Genomic DNA, 22006 nt, shown 5'->3' on the forward strand with positions numbered 1-22006 from the left:
AGACAAGTGTATATCCACCTTTCGCAGCAATGCAGGCTGCTATTCTCCCATGGAGACGATCGTATAGATGCTGGATGTAGTCCTGTGGAACGGCTTGCCATGCAATTTCCACCTGGCGCCTCAGTTGGACCAGCGTTCGTGTTGGACGTGCAGACCGCGTGAGACGACGCTTCATCCAGTCCCAAACATGCTCAATGGGGGACAGATCCGGAGATCTTGCTGGCCAGGGTAGTTGACTTACACCTTCTAGAGTACGTTGGGTGGCACGGGATACATGCGGACGTGCATTGTCCTGTTGGAACAGCAAGTTCCCTTGCCGGTCTAGGAATGGTAGAACGATGGGTTCGATGACGGTTTGGATGTACCGTGCACTATTCAGTGTCCCCTCGACGATCACCAGTGGTGTACGGCCAGTGTAGGAGATCGCTCTCCACACCATGATGCCGGGTGTTGGTCCTGTGTGCCTCGGTCGTATGCAGTCCTGATTGTGGCGCTCACCTGCACCCCGCCAAACACGCATACGACCATCATTGGCACCAAGGCAGAAGCGACTCTCATTGCTGAAGACGACACGTCTCCATTCGTCCCTCCATTCACGCCTGTCGCGACACCACTGGAGGCGGGCTGCACGATGTTGGGGCGTGAGCGGAAGACGGCCTAACGGTGTGCGGGACCGTAGCCCAGCTTCATGGAGACGGCTGCGAATGGTCCTCGCCGATACCCCAGGAGCAACAGTGTCCCTAATTTGCTGGGAAGTGGCGGTGCGGTCCCCTACGGCACTGCGTAGGATCCTACGGTCTTGGCGTGCATCCGTGCGTCGCTGCGGTCCGGTCCCAGGTCGACGGGCACGTGCACCTTCCGCCGACCACTGGCGACAACATCGATGTACTGTGGAGACCTCACGCCCCACGTGTTGAGCAATTCGGCGGTACGTCCACCCGGCCTCCCGCATGCCCACTATACGCCCTCGCTCAAAGTCCGTCAACTGCACATACGGTTCACGTCCACGCTGTCGCGTCATGCTACCAGTGTTAAAGACTGCGATGGAGCTCCGTATGCCACGGCAAACTGGCTGACACTGACGGCGGCGGTGCACAAATGCTGCGCAGCTAGCGCCATTCGACGGCCAACACCGCGGTTCCTGGTGTGTCCGCTGTGCCGTGCGTGTGATCATTGCTTGTACAGCCCTCTCGCAGTGTCCGGAGCAAGTATGGTGGGTCTGACACACCGGTGTCTGTGTGTTCTTTTTTCCATTTCCAGGAGTGTAGTTACTGAAATCTGTATTTCCCACATAATTTTTCCCTTTCTTCATGTTTAACAATTAATTATTTTCTGTATAAAAAAGTTTTGAGGTTTGTTTGTGATAATTTGACCAATGTGCTCATGTCTCAGTAACATTTCAAATTACACAATTTAAATGTGGCAGCTAAAGTGAAAATGTTTTGCTAGTTTGTTAAATGGTAGAAATTTCAACATAAACACAACTATTTTCTTATGTTTTTGAAACCTATGAATGAAAACTCCCTCCCTCCCTGCTGCCACCCCTACTTACTACTCACATACCACTACTAATGAATAACCAGCATAAAATACTCATTGTTGTCAATATTAGTTTAAAATTGGACATCCATACAGACTACTGTTAACAGTTGCCATTATGATTGAAATAAAGTTTGTGAACGATAACTGTTTACAACATGCCAAGGTAGTGTAGGGGTAGTCACGACGAAAAATTTGATCTAGGACCCTTACAGTGTGTCAAGCTGTAAACAACCTCAAATTAGCCAAAAAAAGAGCCACCTAAAGTGCAGATCATGTGTACCACACTAGATTTTCTATATCCTTATGCTCCCTTGTCGCCATTGTAGTCTTATATTTCATGAATATTAATTTTTACATGCACAATAGCTTTGCAGTGAGAAGGCTAGACAAACAAAACTATTTGTTACTTTTACACTGTTAAAATTCAGAAAATTTGAGGTAAAATTTACACAAAACATTTTTACGTTTTGTAAGGGCAAGAAAAAGGGGTTCTTAATATTCAAGGATTATTTTGATTTGATTTGATTGTTTGTTGGTCCAGTTTTATCATATAGCACAAATTGTACAATTGATACTGGACAGGTCAAAGATAAGTTACAATAATACATAGTATTAGCAAAATAGTATGCAAATTAAAATTAAGTACCTATTACAATTAATTTTGTTACTTATTCAGAAATTCTCTGACAGAATAAGAAATGCCTTTAGTTTAGCTTTAAATATTGGATGAGTAGTATTTTTTATTTCCTCTGGTATCTTATTGTGCGGTATTACACCAATGTTAATTATGCTCCTCTGATAGGTGGTTGTTCTGTGATATTTTTGATGTATATTTGATTCCCTTCTGGTACTAAGTTGTGTACATTTTTTTTCTGTATCAGTTTGCCAATTTTCAGGAGGTAGTCCCTAGTGAACATGATAGTTTCATAAATGAATAAACTTGGAACATTTAGAACACCAAGCCCAGAAAATGGGATTTACAGGACTCCATCTTTTTAAGGCCACAAATTATTCATAAAGCTCTTTTTTGCATTCTAAAAACCTTTACACTCTGAGTTGAGTATCCCCAGAAAAGATCCCATATCGGATTAGTGAGTGGAACTGTGCATAGTATGCCTGCAGTACTGTTGTTTTGCTTGTTGTAGCCTTTAAAATTCTTAGGCCATAGCACACAGGTGATAGTTTTCTACACAAGTTATTTATATGTGTGTCCCACTTTGTCTTGCTGAGCCCAAAGACCCAAGAATTTTGTGACACTTACATTTTCTAGGGGATCATTTTTTAATTGGGCTTGAATAGACATTTGATTAGTTGGAGGAATTAAATGAAAATTGACACACACAGTTTTTTTCAGTATTTATAATGAGTTTGTTTTTTGCGAACCACTCAGAAAGTCTTTTCATAGAACTTTCTGCTGTGGACTGCAAAGTTCCTGGACTGGATCCAGTGAGCAATATGCTGGTGTCATCAGCAAACAGGATAGTTTTTTTGGGACTCATATATTCAACTAAGTCGTCCACAGAAATCAAGAAGAGTAGTGGACCTAAGATTGAGCCCTTTGGTACCATATTTTATTGGTAATTCCCTAGAAAGAAAGGAGTTGTTTCTTGTTTTATTTATTTTGTTGAATTCATACTGAAGTGATACTTTCTGCCTGCAGTTTTTTAGGTATGAACACAACCAGCTATGTGGTACACCTCTTACTCCTCGTCTTTCTAATTTTTCGAGCAGAATGTTATGGTCCAGGACGTCGAAGGCTTTTGATAGATCTAGAAAAATACCTGCAGCTAATCTATGTTGATCAAGGGATTTTAAAATGCAGTCTAAGAATTCGAAAATTGCTGTCTGTGTAGATTTAGACTTTCTAAAACCATGTTGTTGTACTGCAAGAGGTGCATATTTATTTGTGAAAGTTAAAAGACTGTCATAGAAGAGTTTTTCTAGAATTTTTGAGAAATTGTTGCTCTTGTCTTCATCTTTACTATGTTGTCAGTGGTAATAGATTACACCCTGTATATGTTGCAACAGCAGGCTCATCTGAATAAAGAAAATAATGTGATCATAAGTGATAAACATGCTACTAAAAAAAAGTCACAAAAAAATTCAAACATACTCATGCCAAACAAACTTTTACAAAGATTGGATACAAAATAACTATCCCGCGATATGGTTCCATTTTGTAGCCTTTGTTGACAGTTCGAATTATGATGTATGTGTCACTCTTTTTTTGTTTTTTGTTTTACATGTTTGTTCTGTTTAAAATATTGAGTAAATATTGGTACTAATAATTTTTACTACCCGCTGTTGCGTGCTTCAGCGATACAGATGGCCGTACCGTAGGTGCAACCACAACAGAGGGGTATCTGTTGAGAGGCCAGACAAACGTGTGGTTCCTGAAGAGGAGCAGCAGCCTTTTCAGTAGTTGCAGGGGCAACAGTCTGGATGATTGACTGATCTGGCCTTGTAACACTAACCAAAATAGCCTTGCTGTTCTGGTACTGCGAACGGCTGAAGGCAAGGGGAAACTACAGCCGTAATTTTTCCTGAGGACATGCAGCTTTACTCTATGAATAAACGATGATGGCATCCTCTTGAGTAAAATATTCCGGAGGTAAAATAGTCCCCCATTCGGATCTCCGGGCGGGGACTACTCAGGAGGACGTTGTTATCAGGAGAAAGAAAACTGGTGTTCTACGGATTGGAGCGTGGAATGTCAGATCCCTTAATCGGGCAGGTAGGCTAGAAAATTTAAAAAGTGAAATGGATAGGTTAAAGTTAGATATAGTGGGAATTAGTGAAGTTCGGTGGCAGGAGGAACAAGACTTTTGGTCAGGTGAATACAGGGTTATAAATACAAAATCAAATAGGGGTAATGCAGGAGTAGGTTTAATAATGAATAAAAAGATAGGAGTACGGGTAAGCTACTACAAACAGCATAGTGAACGCATTATTGTGGCCAAGATAGACACAAAGCCCATGCCTACTACAGTAGTACAAGTTTATATGCCAACTAGCCCTGCAGATGATGAAGAAATAGATGAAATGTATGACGAGATAAAAGAAATTATTCAGGTAGTGAAGGGAGACGAAAATTTAATAGTCATGGGTGACTGGAATTCGTCAGTAGGAAAAGGGAGAGAAGGAAACATAGTAGGTGAATATGGATTGGGGGGAAGAAATGAAAGAGGAAGACTCATTGTAGAATTTTGCACAGAGCATAACTTAATCATAGCTAACACCTGGTTCAAGAATCATAAAAGAAGGTTGTATACCTGGAAGAATCCTGGAGATAATAAAAGGTATCAGATAGATTATATAATGGTAAGACAGAGATTTAGGAACCAGGTTTTAAATTGTAAGACATTTCCAGGGGCAGATGTGGATTCTGACCACAATCAATTGGTTATGAACTGCAGATTGAAACTGAAGAAACTGCAAAAAGGTGGGAATTTAAGGAGATGAGACCTGGATAAACTGACTAAACCAGAGGTTGTACAGAGTTTCAGGGACAGCATAAGGGAACAGTTGCCAGGAATGGGGGAAAGAAATACAGTAGAAGAAGAATGGGTAGCTTTGAGGGATGAAGTAGTGAAGGCAGCAGAGGATCAAGTAGGTAAAAAGACGAGGGCTAGTAGAAATCCCTGGGTAACAGAAGATATATTGAATTTAATTGATGAAAGGAGAAAATATAAAAATGCAGTAAATGAAGCAGGCAAAAAGGAATACAAACATCTCAAAAATGAGATTGACAGGAAGTGCAAAATGGCTAAGCAGGGATGGCTAGAGGACAAATATAAGGATGTAGAGGCTTATCTCGCTAGGGGTAAGATAGATACTGCGTATAGGAAAATTAAAGAGACCTTTGGAGAAAAGAGAACGACTTGTATGAATATCAAGAGCTCAGATGGAAACCCAGTTCTAAGCAAAGAAGGGAAAACAGAAAGGTGGAAGGAGTATATAGAGGGTCTATACAAGGGCGAGGTACTTGAGGACAATATTATGGAAATGGAAGAGGATGTAGATGAAGATGGAATGGGAGATACGATACTGCGTGAAGAGTTTGACAGAGCTCTGAGAGACCTGAGTCGAAACAAGGCCCCGGGAGTAGACAACATTCCATTACAACTACTGACAGCCTTGGGAGAGCCAGTCCTGACAAAACTCTACCATCTGGTGAGCAAGATGTATGAGACAGGCGAAATACCCTCAGACTTCAAGAAGAATATAAAAATTCCAATCCCAAAGAAAGCAGGTGTTGACAGATGTGAAAATTACCGAACTATCAGTTTAATAAGTTACAGCTGCAAAATACTAATGCGAATTCTTTATAGACGAATGGAAAAACTGATAGAAGCCGACCTCGGGGAAGATCAGTTTGGATTCTGTAGAAATGTTGGAACACGTGAGGCAATACTGAGCCTACGACTTATCTTAGAAGAAAGATTAAGGAAAGGCAAACCTACATTTCTAGCATTTGTAGTCTTAGAGAAAACTTTTGACAATGTTGATTGGCATACTCTCTTTCAAATTCTGAAGGTGGCAGGGGTAAAATACAGGGAGCAAAAGGCTATTTACAATTTGTACAGAAAGCAGATGGCATTTATAAGAGTCGAGGGGTATGAAAGGGAAGCAGTGGTTGGGAAGGGAGTGAGACAGGGTTGTAGCCTATCCCCGATGTTATTCAATCTGTATATTGAGCAAGCAATAAAGGAAACAAAAGAAAAGTATGGAGCAGGAATTAAAATCCATGGAGAAGAAATAAAAACTTTGAGGTTCGCCGATGACATTGTAATTCTGTCAGAGACAGCAAAGGACTTGGAAGAGCAGTTGAATGAAATGGACAGTGTCTTGAAAGGAGGGTATAAGATGAACATCAACAAAAGCAAAACTAGAATAATGGAATGTAGTCTAAGTAAGTTGGGTGATGCTGAGGGAATTAGATTAGGAAATGAGACACTTAAAGTAGTAAAGGAGTTTTGCTATTTGGGGAGCAAAATAACTGATGATGGTCGAAGTAGAGAGGATATAAAATGTAGACTGGCAATGGCAAGGAAAGCGTTTCTGAAGAAGAAAAATTTGTTAACATCGAGTGTAGAGTTAAGTGTCAGGAAGTCGTTTTTGAAAGTATTTGTATGGAGTGTAGCCATGTATGGAAGTGAAACATGGACGATAACTAGTTTGGACAAGAAGAGAATAGAAGCTTTTGAAATGTGGTGCTACAGAAGAATGCTGAAGATTAGATGGGTAGATCACATAACTAATGAGGAGGTATTGAATAGAATTGGGGAGAAGAGGAGCTTGTGGCACAACTTGACTAGAAGAAGGGATCGGGTGGTAGGACAATGTTCTGAGGCATCGAGGGATCACCAATTTAGTATTGGAGGGCAGCATGGAAAGTAAAAATCGTAGAGGGAGACCAAGAGATGAATACACTAAGCAGATTCAGAAGAATGTAGGCTGCAGTAGTTAATGGGAGATGAAGAAGCTTGCACAGGATAGAGTAGCATGGAGAGCTGCATCAAACCAGTCTCAGGACTGAAGACCACAACAACAACAACAACCCGCTGTTGTGTAAACACCCTTATCAGATTGTATAACATTGATCTTTGAGGCCCGGGGGGGTGGTGGTGGTGATGTTTATAGTGTTATAATTTGTACATTGGATAAAATTAGATTGAAAATGAGCAGGTGGTCAACTCTGTACATAATTTAGAACAATAATTCATGTATTATTACATTCACAAAGAAATTGTACTAAAAAATTGGAGTATCTTACTGATGGTAAAACGGTACTGTTCACATTGTAGACAACAGGTATATAATCACAACCTAGGTACAACATACTCAATGTGACCCCCCTGCCCCCTTCTTTTCCAATTACAGAGCACCATATATCATTTGTTTTGATGTAAGCTCTGACTTTGCCACTACTAATATGTGCAGTACTACAGCAGAAATTCCTTTTGTACATTTCAGGTAGTACTTTCAATTCCAGCTGTATCTTGTTTCTGGTTTGAAACGAGATCGTTACTGACTGACTCGAACACGAATTTCAGTATGTGCAATTGTTATGCAAGAACGATACCCTCAAGAAAATAGGTGTAAACTGGAAACTGGTAGTGCATAACCAGACTATTCATCTCTTGTTGGATTCTCATTGTTATTGGCAATAAGTCATCATAGTCAGTAAGAACTGTACAAATATTTAGGGACTACCACACACAGAGAAACTTATAAGTGGATGTCTACATAACTTAAGTTTCAGACTAAGAGCTCGAATTTGGGGGTATAATACATCTATGAAATTGTTCACCTATGGAACTCTCTTTTGACTCAATGTCTGAAATATTTTATCACACAGAATCAGCAGAGGAGTGCAACCAAAAGCATTGTGCATTGTGGTTAGATTTACATACAAAATATGAATAACCACCTTCAGGAGTTAAGAACAGTATTATTAACTACCATTTAATTTAAAAAAAAAATTCTTTCTCTTTGTTACTACAATTTTGATTTTTGAACCATCCTCTTGGTATCTGTGTATATTAAAGCAAAGCATGAAACACTTAGAAGTGCATAAAGCCCAATCAGTTGTACGAAGGTGGTGTGTATTAATACTTGCAAAAAATGAAATAATATTCAAATGTCATGTCATACATCAATATGCTAATCCTATAATTACTGCCCCATCTGAACTGCTGAACATATTGTATAAGGATAGCTGTATGATCCTGTAGATGTTCAATGGTTCAGATGGGCAGTAACTATATGGAATGCCATATTGAATGATATGCAAAGACAGTCTGTGAGCCCTTTAAATAGAGAGAAATGCTTTCCTGAAGTGCTGGGTTGCCCGTCTGTTTTTACAGTAGCCTCGTTTTATTTGTCAAGTAATTACTGTTAGAACTTTCTGGGTTTCTCATGGGTATTTAAAAATTCCCCTCAGTTATGATGATATTGATAGATGTTACCTCTGTCAGATGGCACTACCACAAATTATCAACACCATTAATGAAAAATTGGTCACTTTATGCCAGATGCCAGAAAGTGACAGCATTTTGGTGTATAATTATGCTGGTTCTTTCTTTCTTGTATGTTTTTTTGTTTCCCTATGAAACATGCTACCAGAAATAAGTGGAAAGCATGACTTTTTTTTTTTTTTTTGCTGAACTTAAGAATTTAACAGTATACTTGCTTAGGAAGTGGTAATTTTATGTATGTTGTTAGTGACAATTCATAAGGAAATGGTAACCAAAATTTTCTAAATTTAAACAGCCGGTGATAGTCAATCACGCAAAATTATCAACAGCTGCCAGCAGGAAGTGTAAACATTTCAACTCCATTAGTCAGGAAGACAGGAACCTCTACACTCTCTAGCAAGACTGCAAAAAAGCTCAGCAGAAAATTGTTAGCAGAGTTCTGACCGAACTCCATTTGTAACATTATGTTAGAGACATTAGGCAGGATGTAACATCGCCTAGGAGTGGTTTGACTAAGTAGTAAAGACACTGTAACAGATTCGTTAAGCAAATGATGTGTAACTGAAGACTGCTGATGATTCATGAAGAACAGAACCAATTCAGTCATTTCGTATGACAACATGGAGCAGAGTGTCTCCTTATGACATAAATATCCCACCCCCACTAGCCTAGACCACTTGTCAGTAGGATTAATTCTCTGGTTTTGGTATGGTTACATCTTGTGTGTGTGATTGTATGTGTTTGTATTACACTTGCTGCCTAACAAGATGATCAGCAATCTGTGGCCACAGATAATGAATTCCAGCATTCAGTACTGAAGTCTGCACAGCAGCCAGCATCGATGGGTAGTCCAAAGACCTAGCAACACAACTCTCCTCCAGGGCAGAAGCTGCACTAAAACTCAAGTAACACACAAGTCTGAGAGCCCACCCTACTGGTGGGCCAGTTTCAGAATGGCGTCAGACATCGTGGTCCACTTAGTGGGACAATGTGAGCAGTGATCTGGAAGGGACTGAGTACTATTGAAAACAGCATGTGAATCAAATCCCCTTGTTGCGGTCCCACCATCTGCAAGCAAGGCTACCGACAGGGTGTGCCTACCTCGCTGGTAGGTGGCAGACCTCTGCACCAGGGTGTCATAGACTTACTCTCTGAGCTGATGGAGTGTCTTTGGCAGCCATGACTCCACTGTTGGATTCAGTGGATTCCTCTCCAGATTACATAACCACTAGCCATCCCAGAAGACACGGCAGCGTGTTGTATTCTGAGTAATAAATGTAATAATCTTGAAAACAGTTTTATTGTGTCTAATGATGCCACACGGGTCCTCGGTCTGCAGCCTAACAAAATAGGAGGGGTTTCCAGCTCCAGTGGATGACCCCTACAATGCCATGAATTTATGAAAAATAAAGAAATACTGCAGTTAGAATTATAATAGAATGTTGATGGGCCTACTAAACTGTGGGTTATTTTGTATCATGTGTAAATGCATAGATCTCATATTTCTAAATTGTAATCTTTTAAATTACAGTATTTGTCATTAAATTTATGAGTAATCTGTTTCCAAAATGAGCGAGAAAATTTAAATAATTTGTTTTTACAACATATTTTGCATAATAATTGTATATGCACTGCCTTGCCTCAAAGTAATCTATCTGAAACAAACATACATATGAAACTTGAGTAGATAAACAAAGGAATATTACTTTTAGTTGGTTGGTATGGTATGGTATGGTATGGTATCTGTTGACTGATGATGCAAATAAAAAGTAGCACAAGTGTGCTTGAGGTAGCCTTAAAGCTTTTGCTAGTTGTGAAAAAAATATTTTGCTGTAAAAATGTAATGCTGACAAAAGTTACTTGGAGAAAATTGTTGAGGAAAATGATGTGATGGCTGTCAGTTTTGCAGAAAATTATTTTCTTTAAAATAAGAACTCCTTTTTACTAAGGTAGTGACATAAGAATGGTGTTTTCAGTAGTTTTGTGCTACAACAGTTCTGAGGATGTATACTTTAAAGATATTTTATGTTTATAAACATCTTCAACATGACTCACTTGTAGTTCATATATTCCAAAAGAAACAAGTCTTGTGTTTCTGAATGACACAAATTTGGAATTTTTTTCTGAAATTCTTCCATAGCACTCTTTAAATGCCTCTGAATTACAAGTGTTTCACTCTGAATTGTATATTAGTTTTCGTATTTATGTCCTGTTCAGGTCTTGAATAGTTTCATTTGCCTACCTGTCCACCCTTACACTCAGTACCTTATATTAAAAAATTGTATCCAATGCTAGTTTGAATCTGAGTCTCTTGTTTGAACATGAACAAGTAGAATATGGTGTGACACAAAATTTGTAAAGGTTCACAATTAAAGCAAGTTTCTAATGACCACCTTAAAAGCAAATTCTGATTCCATTACAGCTCCTTAAATTACACCCACTACTAAATGCATGGTGTCACTTTTCTTCACAGCTCTAAAATGTCTATCCACATTTTATACAGATACCTGGTATCTGTGAGTTTGACAGTTTTGTTCCTGTCAGTATTCATCTAAATAATAATAATAATAATAATAATAATAGACAATCCACCAAACATAACAGACACGGAACACTTCTGGAGCAACATATGGTCAAACCCGGTACAACACAACAGACATGCACGGTGGATACAAGCAGAAACAGACACATACAAGATGATACCACAAATGCCTGAAGTGATAATTTTGCAACATGAAGTCACCCGAACAATTAATTCTACGCACAATTGGAAAACCACTGGAAAAGATAAAATAGCAGATTTCTGGCTAAAGTAATTCACCTCAACACATTCGCATCTACCTAAATTATTTAACAGTTACATTGCAGACCCATACACAGTCCCTGATACACTTACACAAGGAATAACGTATCTGAAACCTAAAGATCAAGCAGACACATCAAACCCAGCAAAATATTGCCCCATAACATGCCTACCAACAATATACAAAATATTAACTTCAGTCATTACACAGAAATTAATGACACATACAACACAGAACAAAATTATAAATGAAGAACAAAAACACTGCTGAAAAGGAGCACGAGGATGTAAAGAGCAACTGATAATAGATGCAGAGGTAACATATCAAGCTAAAACTAAACAATGGTCACTACACTGCGCATACATTGATTACCGAAAAGCTTTTGATAGTGTACCCCACTCATGGTTACTACAAATATTGGAAATATACAAAGTAGATCCTAAATTGATACAGTTCCTAAACATACTAATGAAAAATTGGAAAACCACACTTAATATCCAAACAAATTCAAATAATATCACATCACAGCCAATACAGATGAAGCGTGGAATATTTCAAGGAAACTCATTAAGTCCTTTCTGCATCTGCCTTGCTCTGAACCCACTATCCAAAATGCTAAATAATGCAAATTATGGATATAATATTACTGGAACATACCAACACAAAATCACACATTTGCTATACATGGATGATCTAAAACTACTGGTAGCAACAAATCAACAACTCAAACAATTACTAAAGATAACAGAAGTATTTAGCAATGATATAAATATGGCTTTTGGAACAGACAAATGTAAGAAAAATAGCATAGTCAAGGGAAAACACGCTAAACAAGAAGATTACATATTGGATAACCACAGCGACTGCATCGAAGTGATGGAAAAAATAGATGCCTATAAATATCTAGGATACAGACAAAAAATAGGAATAGATAATACAAATATTAAAGAAGAACTGAAAGAAAAATATAGACAAAGACTAACAAAAATACTGGAAACAGAATTGACAGCAAGAAACAAGACGAAAGCTATAAATACTTATGCTATACCAATATTGACCTACTCATTTGGAGTAGTGAAATGGAGTAACACAGACCTAGAAGCACTCAATACACTTCCACGATCACAATGCCACAAATATAGAATACGTCACATACATTCAGCAACTGAAAGATTCACATTAAGCAGAAAGGAAGGAGGAAGGGGATTTATCGACATAAAAAACCTACATTATGGACAGGTAGACAATTTAAGAAAATTCTTTATAGAATGAGCAGAAACTAGCAAAATACACAAAGCAATCACTCATATAAATACATTGGCTACACCATTGCAATTTCATAACCACTTCTACAACCCTTTAGATCACATAACATCAACAGATATGAAGAAAGTAAATTGGAAAAAGAAAACACTACATGGCAAGCATCCATATCATCTAACACAGCCACACATCGATCAAGATGCATCCAACACATGGCTAACAAAAGGCGATATATACAGTGCAGTGAGACGGAAGGATTCATGATTGCAATACAGGATCAAACAATAAACACCAGATATTACAGCAAGCATATTATTAAAGATCCCAATACCACAACAGATAAATGCAGACTTTGCAAACAACAAATAGAAACAGTAGATCACATCACAAGCGGATGTACAATACTTGCAAATACAGAATACACTAGAAGACATGACACTGTAGCAAAAATAATACAACAACAACTTGCCATACAACATAAACTAATAAAACAACACGTTCCCACATACAAGTATGCACCACAAAATGTACTGGAGAATGATGAATACAAATTATACTGGAACAGAACCGTTATAACAGATAAAACAACACCACATAACAAACCTGACATCATACTCACCAATAAAAAGGAGAAATTAACACAACTAATCGAAATGTCCATACCCAATACAACAAATATACAGAAGAAAACAGAGAAAAAATTGAAAAATACATCCACCTGGCTGAGGAAGTCAAGGACATGTGGCATCAGGATAAAGTTGACATTATACCAATTATACTGTCAACTACAGGAGTCATACCATACAATATCCACCAGTGCATCAACACAATACAGTTACATCCAAAAAGAAAGTTCCTAAATGCAATGTAACATATACCATACAGTTAAAAGGAAGTCACGCTTGATCAAGGTCCACGTCACTTTCCATTTTTAACCAGACATAACATCTGAGAAAGGAAAGAAAATAATAATAATGGTGGTGGTGGTGGTGGTGGTGAGCAGGTGTAAAGCTGAAAGTTAACTTGAAATTCACCGCACTTTAATAGGTTTGATCCTCTGAGAGGTGGTATGCCATTGCTTTGACCTTTCAAGTAACTTACCCCCTTTGTCGTATCAGACACAATTTCTTTTTACAAAAAGCTTTGAAACCACCTCATTAGCATTAGAACTAAATGGAAATGCAAATGGGGGACATTAACAGTCTGAGGCCTTATGTGAAACTAGCTAACAAAAAGATGAATAGAATACGCAAGTGAAACTTCTAAACCTTACCCCTCCCCCCTCCTCTCCAAAGGTCATTCTCATGCAATTATTTGCTCAGTGGATCTGGTGCAGATACTCAAATTTTATTGCCCAGAATCGTATACTAATGAGTAACATGTGCCCATCTGGCTGCAGATTAGGCATACGTAACTAGATGAGACATTGATCAAGCACAGGCTATGTAATGTCAATTCAAAAGAAGTATTTATAATATTGTTTGCTTGGTGCTCTCTAGCATATAAATATTTGTTAAAAGAAACCTTGCTATACAACTTGTACTCCATGTAAAATATTTTGCATGCAGCTTATGGTCTACAGTAAGATGTCTTTTAACATTTTTAGTATTATGTGTGATGCATAAAGTTAGGTTGGTAGAATAGTTATGACTTTAACAGCACATGACAATATTTTTCTCTTCTTTAGCACACTAATGCCACCCCCCCTTTTTTTTAAAAAAAAAGTATTTTTGACACTAAATTACAATTTCAGTGTGACTGTTTGTCATTATGAGTGTTGTTAAACAGTAACTTAAATATGATGTGTGTAAAAAATCATTTTTTTTTATTTATTTATTTATTTATTTATTTATTTTTTTTTTTTTTATTTTAGAAACAGACAGGTGGATTGATCAAAACATACTTCAGGAGGCAAATATCCCAGTAGAGGCTGTAGAAACACATGTATAATACATCAACTGCTACTGCTACCTAACATTCCTTGTTAAACAGAGAAAATAGGAAAGAATTAAAGACAGTTGTAAACAGGCTCGAATCACTCAAACCCTGTATTAAGAGAGAATTTAAAGATATGTTGGAGAAGGAGGGTAATGTTTTATTTCTAGTTGGTTCCTGTTTACCTGAGTTCTGAGTGATTTCTATGAATTATATTGACAGTATTTATTTACACAATATATAATCTTGCACAGTGATTATGACCTTTCATATGAGAAGAGTTGGTTTCAGATCCCCGCCAGCCATTCAAATCTAGGTTTTTGTGTGAGTTCTCGAAATCAGCTGTACACCTACATACATACGCTGTAAACCACTGTTCGGTGTAGGGCAGAGGGTACCTTGTACTACCACTATTTGTTTAGTTTCCTTTCCTGGTCTGCTCGCAAACGAAGCGAGAGAAAAGTGATCGTTTATGTGCCTCTCTATGAGCCCTAATTTGCCTTCACAGCCCTTATGTGAAATGTGCATTGGTGGCAGTAGAATTGTTCTGCAGTCGGTCACAAATGCCAGTTCTCTAAATTTTGTCAATAGTGTTTTGTAAAAAGTTCATCATCTTCCCTCTAGGAATTCCCATTTGGGTTCAAATCTCATCTCCATAGAACCAACATGTCGACTGAACCTGCTGGTAACAAATCTTAACAGCATGTCTCTGAAGTATTTGATTGTCTTCCTTTCATCTAACTTGGTGGGAATCCCAAACACGTGAGCAATACTCAAGAGTTGGTCACACACGTGTTCTGTATGCAATCTCCCCCTACTACTGATCTTAGTCCGCCCCTGGTAGCTGAGTGGTCAGTGTGACAGACTGTCAATCCTAAGGGCCCGGGTTTGATCCCTGGCTGGGTCAGAGATTTTATCCGCTGAGGGACTGGGTGTTGTGTTGTCCTAATCATCATCATTTCATCCCCATCGACGCGCAAGTCGCCGAAGTGGCGTCAAATCGAAAGACTTGCACCAGGCGAGCGGTCTACCCAACGGGAGGCCCTCGTCACACGACATTTCATTTTTTTAATCTTACATACTCATTCCATTTCATATTGCTTTGTAATGTAACATGTAAGTATGCAATAGCTGTGACTGTGTCAAACAGTATGCCACCAGTGTGGAATTAGAACATTACAAGGTTGTTTCTTTTTGTACTTGTCTACATTAATTTACATTTTTCTATGTTTAGAATAAGCTACCATTCATAACACCAAATAGAAATTCTTTGTCAAGTCATCCCATATCCTCCCACAGTCACACAACTGTGACACTTTGTCATACACTACAGCATTCTCAACAGACAGTCGCAGATTGCTGCCCGTTCCATCTGTCTTAACATTTACAAATATAGGGAACAAGAGCAGTACTATTGCACTTCCTTGGGGCACTCCTGATGATGAAGGTGATTGCTGGCATGATTTATTTGAATATGACACAACCAGTTACTTTCCCCAACCTTTTCCTACCAGAACTCATGCTTTGTCGGTAATAGTTTTGTTGACTGAAACTTTCCACATGTAATGCCAAGATAAAAGATATGAATTCTGACATTGGAAAAGATTTTTTTTCTCTTAATAAATGGTTATTGTTAAAGTAAAGATAAAAAATTGAAACACTTTGTGAAAATTTAAAAATATGGAACAGTAGCTACTTTACACATTGTATTAAAGGATTAAAATAACACTTAGTTTTCTGTTTCACCTACCTTTCTGTAGTATCTGAAGACCAGCTATAATTTGCCATTAGTCATTTAAATCAGTTTTTTCATTATATCTTGCTATATATATTTTTTATAAGCGTAAAGCACTGTGTAACCATTACATTGAATAGAAGATAATGGAAAGTAACAATGAAATCATAAAACCAGTTGATGATTTTTTGTATTGAAAGTAGTTTAAGACTTAGACAGCAGAAGAAATAACTGAAAGAGTAAACATCACCAGAAGTACTTTTGACAAAGGAAAAAGAATTTTCAGAGCTAAGTTTCTAATGTGTATGAAACAATAACTTTGCAATCAGTGTGTGTTGTTATTTCCCACTTACAGCAGTGAGACATGAAATATTTTGTGTGACATGTTTCAAACCTGAGTCCTGCTTAGTAGACCATGGAGAGATGTGTAATGGAGATTACTGGTGGAGATGGCAAAACAGACAAATGGACCAGGGAGAAGGCTGGAGTGAAAATATAATTGCGGAAATGAAATGGAAGTGGGCTGTATATATGTTGAGATGAAATAGTGAAGTCATAGTTGCAACAATTGTTAACTGATGTATTTCAAATATTTCTATGCAATAATTTACAATATGGACATCATTTCCACTGATACATTAAAGATGGTGATTCGATCTGACTGAAGCTTTCACAGCAGCATTTTACAATAGACATAGCTTCAGAGATCTCCTAGTGCAAATCTCTCATCTATTTTTTCCTCTTTGAGCCCTTTAATGCACATTATAAGGTTCTGTGTACATTTACTCCATGGGATGAATCTTAAATATACTTATTTTCGCAAAGAACGTCTGTATATTTTAATAGAACACATGTAACTGATTGCAGTACAGTAATGCCATGGACTTGCCCACTGTTGTGGAAATTGCTCTGGTAAAGGTTGGTAATGATTAACATGATAGTGGTAGTTTCCCAATACTGATTCTCTCACTAGAATAAGCAGCACCTGAAATAAGGTTCTATTCTTGTTCAGCAGGGTGACCTAGACAGTATTATAGCCAGATGTTCATTTTTGAAAATGGCATCAGTGTTCATCATGTCATGGTTTACATTACCAGTTTGATGAACCAGAGTACTGAATGGTCAGTCCCAAAATCACCTGATCAGATGAGAAAGCAACCTTTGTTATATTGAAATGAATGATGTTGCTGTAAGATTAGGAACAGACAGGCCCACACTGGGTTGCAAGAACAAAATCCCAAAGAGTAAGTCAAGATGGTAGTAGTGGTAGATAGTCACAGCCAGAGTTCCTAAATTTGTTCAGTATCCACATCAAGTACAGCAGTATGGGTATCCAATAGAAGGATCAATGGCATTTTAACATTTCCTGGTGAAATGACCTGGTATATGACACTGTCCACCTGCTTGAGTGTATCAGTACAAACAATGGAAAAATCATAGTGATAACATGAAACAGAAAAAAAGGCTGGCTTAAAAATCAAAATTCAGAATACAAGTCTAATTTTTCTCAGATTTAAAAGAAATTTGAGACTCTTTGACAACCAGTATGTTGTTTTTCTCCAAATATGTAATGCAGTGGAAATGTGTTAACTAATGAAAATTTGAACCAGACTGATTTCTGAAACTGAATTTCATGCTTTTTGTGAGCAGTCACTTTTACCATCAGGCTATCTCAGCTAATATTGAACCATGACTCAAAGTTTCATTGCCACTGATATTTGCACTTACTATCTGGATTCAAGCCTGAAACTTAAAAAAATGGCTCAAATTATTGCCAAATACAGTGTTTCATAAAGACGTATTTCAGCTTTGCACATTAATCCAAATTGAGTTACTTTGCAACATTAAATACTGTTGGATTTTTCTTCTGCTTCTCACTTGCAGTTGCCACTATGTATTATGCATTGAAGAATAAATATTCAGGAATAATCATATAAATGTAGAACATTTTATTTACTCCAGCAAACCTAATTCAGTTTGCAACCACTTGCTTTCTCAACTGTGAGAGACCTGCATCCAGTCATCCTGATTTAGGTTTTCTGTGGTTTCCCTAAATTGCTTAAAGCCAAAGGGCATGGCAGCTTCCCTTCTCCATTCTTCCCTAATCTGAGCTTGTGCTCCATCTGTAATGACCTCACTGTCCACGGGGCATTAAATACTAATCATCTCCCCCTCTTCCTCAACTGTGAGAGAGTGACACATGTTCAACTGACAGCCAAATATTGGTCTGCAAAGTGGTATGTGAAATCCACAATGGGAGTGGAAGCAAACTGATATATTATCAAGTTCAGTGGCTTTTTCTCCATACATGGAGAGTGTTTGGAGATAGTCAGAATCATCAAAAAACACAACAGATGAAAGTGATCTACTAGCTGGCTTCAGTAGCAGCTGTTCCAGGTACCGTATGCAAATGTGGTAAATGCTGTATAGTACAAATAATGTGCTGATATGGGAAAAGTGCCATGAGTATCAGCAGTACAGCCCTTTTTCAGTTTTAATATTTCCTGGCAGAACATTGTATTTCATGTGGCCTTCTGATAAATTATATCATCATTCATATACTGGTGACAGCCACATCATCTTGAGATTTGGTGCTCAAGGACTTGTGTGATACTTCAGGTCATGAAATCTTTCACTAAACTCTTTGGTACTCTTGATTATTGGAAATGTTAGTTGCATTTCCTTGTATTTTGTGATCACAAAAAAGAATTATGTTCATGTGTTCTTGTGATATTACGCAGACAAGTCACATTAATGTAACCACCACATGTGTTCAATGTCAGTGTGCACTAACCACTCAAAGACAGCAGGTGGCAGCACTAGCAGTGTAGGTTATATAAAGCATGTCAGGGGATGTGGAAAACAGTGCAGCCATTGTCCTAATGCAAAAATGGACTGATTTATCTGCTGTCCAAGACGGCATGATCATTGGCTTTAGGGTCAAGGGTGGAAGTATTTCCGAAACGACTAATTTTGTAAAATGTTTCCATGCCACCGTGGTTAAAGTATGCTGTGCATGGCAAAGTGGCACTATTCAAAATCAGCACCAAGGCTAGTTTGGTGCACAGAGGGCCATAGATGACAGGTGAATGATGGCTACTACTTTTAGGTTTCCTTCCCTGTACTGAAAAATGCTGATTGCTTGCCTATTCTGCAATCACTTTTCTTTAATGTCATTTTTGAGCTGCTGAGAATTCTTCCAGGTTGTATGGCCATGGTCCATGGAACTCTTCTATCCCTGACATTTCGTCCAAGGCTGTGTTGGACATCTTCAGAGGTAATCCTGGTTGTGCTGAGTCTTGCTGACTGACGGAGTCGGACGTCAGAGAGCAGCCTAAATGCCGTGGAAATTGGGCGTGGCCTAGATTTCACATGATAGCCTTGGGCGAAACTTCAGGGATAGAAGAGTTCCATGGACCACGGCCATACAACCCAGAACAATTCTCAGCAGCTGAAACATCCAGTCATGAAAGCCTTCATTGTATGAATGTCATTTTTTGCGCCTCTACATCTTTTGATATGAGGATCTTCATTACAACCTCCTTCAGTGAAACATCATCACAATGTAGAATTTAATGCTTTCACTACTGAGTGTACTATAACAGTTTGCATATCAATGCATGGTCTGGATGCTTCACACGGCAGTGCCTACTGTGGTGGGCACTATATGGTGCTGAGTGCTGCAGCACCTGCTTTGCTGAATCGCTATCATAAGCTCCTCTGTATTTGAATGCATGGTGTCTGTTCCTTTGAAATAACAGACATGACACAGATCCCCCAGCTGTGAAACAGAAAATGTAAATTGACGGGAGATAACTGCCATCAGCTGCAGCAGTAAATTAAGCGGAATCAACGGCGACTTGCAAAAATATGTACCGAACCAGGATTCGAACCCAGGATCTCATGCTTAGTAGGCAGGTGCAGTAGCCACTGTGCCATCTGGGGGACAGTGTTATCGCAACTGCATGGACTGTTCATGGTACCGAGACCACCACCACCACCACCGTCATCATCCTACTCACTAACATGTAATTGTCTACTATGTGTACAGATACTAAAGGCTAGTGAGTGCTTTCTTAGGTTTCTTTAGTTTCTGTAATTATCACAGAATCATGGAATTTAGAATGAAAATTGTAATGAAACATATGTATGTGTCATATTTATCCTCAGCCTTGATCTGTGAAAAATCAAACTCATAAACTAACTTACTGAGTGACATAGCTGTTTGAATTTCACATATATAGTGACTACATTGATTTTAGTTCATGTTGCAGATATTTAAAGAGCTGTTGTCATCAATTTTTGTTCAGGGATTACTCTTGTGTATGGATCCAACAGGACAGAACAGCAATTAAAGAGATCAAATCACGTTGTTGATTAAGGATGTGCGATGTATTTGGTTTTGGAACAAGATCTGATCTACACTTCTTGCAACAAGAGTTTATCACTTAACACTGTTAAATCTGATTATTTGTAAACTGTTAAGGAACTTATTAATGTTTGATCAAAAGTTGTCGCACTAATGAATGAATTAGTGTTTCACTGTAGTGCTACATAAGCTTGCACGCTGCTCATGATATTCATGCATTTTTTGGCAAAACTAAATATCACAATTATGAAAAAACATGTTCTTCTTCTTCATTACTAAGTTGTTCACTTATATACATTGAGCAATTATTGTATTCATTATTTGGAGTAAAGAACTGCGATACCTCATTGCATTATCTTCCCAATTGTGTCAAAATGTTGTCGCTTTGTTCATTTTGCCTGCTTACTATTAATTAAAATTATACTTGGATTTGATTGTATTCCATTGCTGTTTTTATTGCCCTAATTTTAAATACTATGTTTTTGTTTGCATTATCTTCCAGGAGCTGAATAACAGAATTGAAAATTAATTAAAGTTCTTCCACATTTCTTCAAGAAATTGTGATGGATTTTCTTATGTTTGTGGGACTGGTGACAGTAGTATATTTTATGGTTTATGTAGCTGCAGTTTGCCTTTCAGACTGTGATTTGGAGTTGAAGTGGAATGAAATTTTTGGAAAACCTGTTGGTGAGCTCATAACCCCATTATAACTTTTTGATGAAAGAATTTGGTATAATAACAATGTTTATGTATTGAAATAATGCAAGGCAATTTTTGCATTGCTTCCAAAGCAACCATCCCAAATATGAATCAATTTTGGAGGTATGTGATTCCAGGCATTAAAGTTGCAGCACAAGGAACACAACATGCAACAAACACCAAACTGACATGCAGTGGATTGCATGATAGGATATGCAAATGATTACTGTTTCAGCCCAAGGACAATAAGTAGAAAGGAGTAGCAACACCTGCATTCTGTGCATAAGGAAAAATTGCACAGTAGGTTTCTCATTCAGAAGCCAAGTGTATATGGTCATAATTTGTGAGAAGACTGCATCATGCCTCGTGTAAGGGGATGAGACTTCTACAAGCATGTTTTGGAATTCGACAGCAACAGGATCATGGCTTATTGAGACTATTGTCTATTGTTCTGCTATATTATTGCAAGTATTGGTTGAGACCCCACAACTGTCATGCAAATTTGGAATCGATGAGTTCAGATTGGCCTGACTTAATGTTACATAGGATGCCAATAGCCCCACGCAAGTAGTGCCTGAGCAGACAGATATATTGTTTGCTTTGCAGTGCAGGCTCGTGGAGAACAGACATAGTCAGATTGCATTTGTCATTGTCATACAGGTCCAACACGAGGCCTGAT

The 22006-nt window shown here is 38.2% G+C and overlaps 1 protein-coding gene across 2 annotated transcripts in view; it reads left to right on the forward strand.

The window, feature by feature from the left end:
* The window catches only part of LOC124722982 (dehydrogenase/reductase SDR family member 7), a 182154-nt gene that overhangs the window by 5548 nt on the left and 154600 nt on the right, over window positions 1–22006 (forward strand). For both annotated transcript variants that reach the window (XM_047248151.1, XM_047248152.1), the window contains exon 2: window positions 21131–21315. In XM_047248151.1, coding sequence (XP_047104107.1) covers window positions 21192–21315 — 124 coding nt within the window. In that variant the 5' untranslated portion in view covers window positions 21131–21191. The remainder of the gene's footprint in view (window positions 1–21130; window positions 21316–22006) is intronic.

This window comes from Schistocerca piceifrons, chromosome X (genome assembly GCF_021461385.2).
Source record: "Schistocerca piceifrons isolate TAMUIC-IGC-003096 chromosome X, iqSchPice1.1, whole genome shotgun sequence".
NCBI lineage: Eukaryota > Metazoa > Arthropoda > Insecta > Orthoptera > Acrididae > Schistocerca > Schistocerca piceifrons.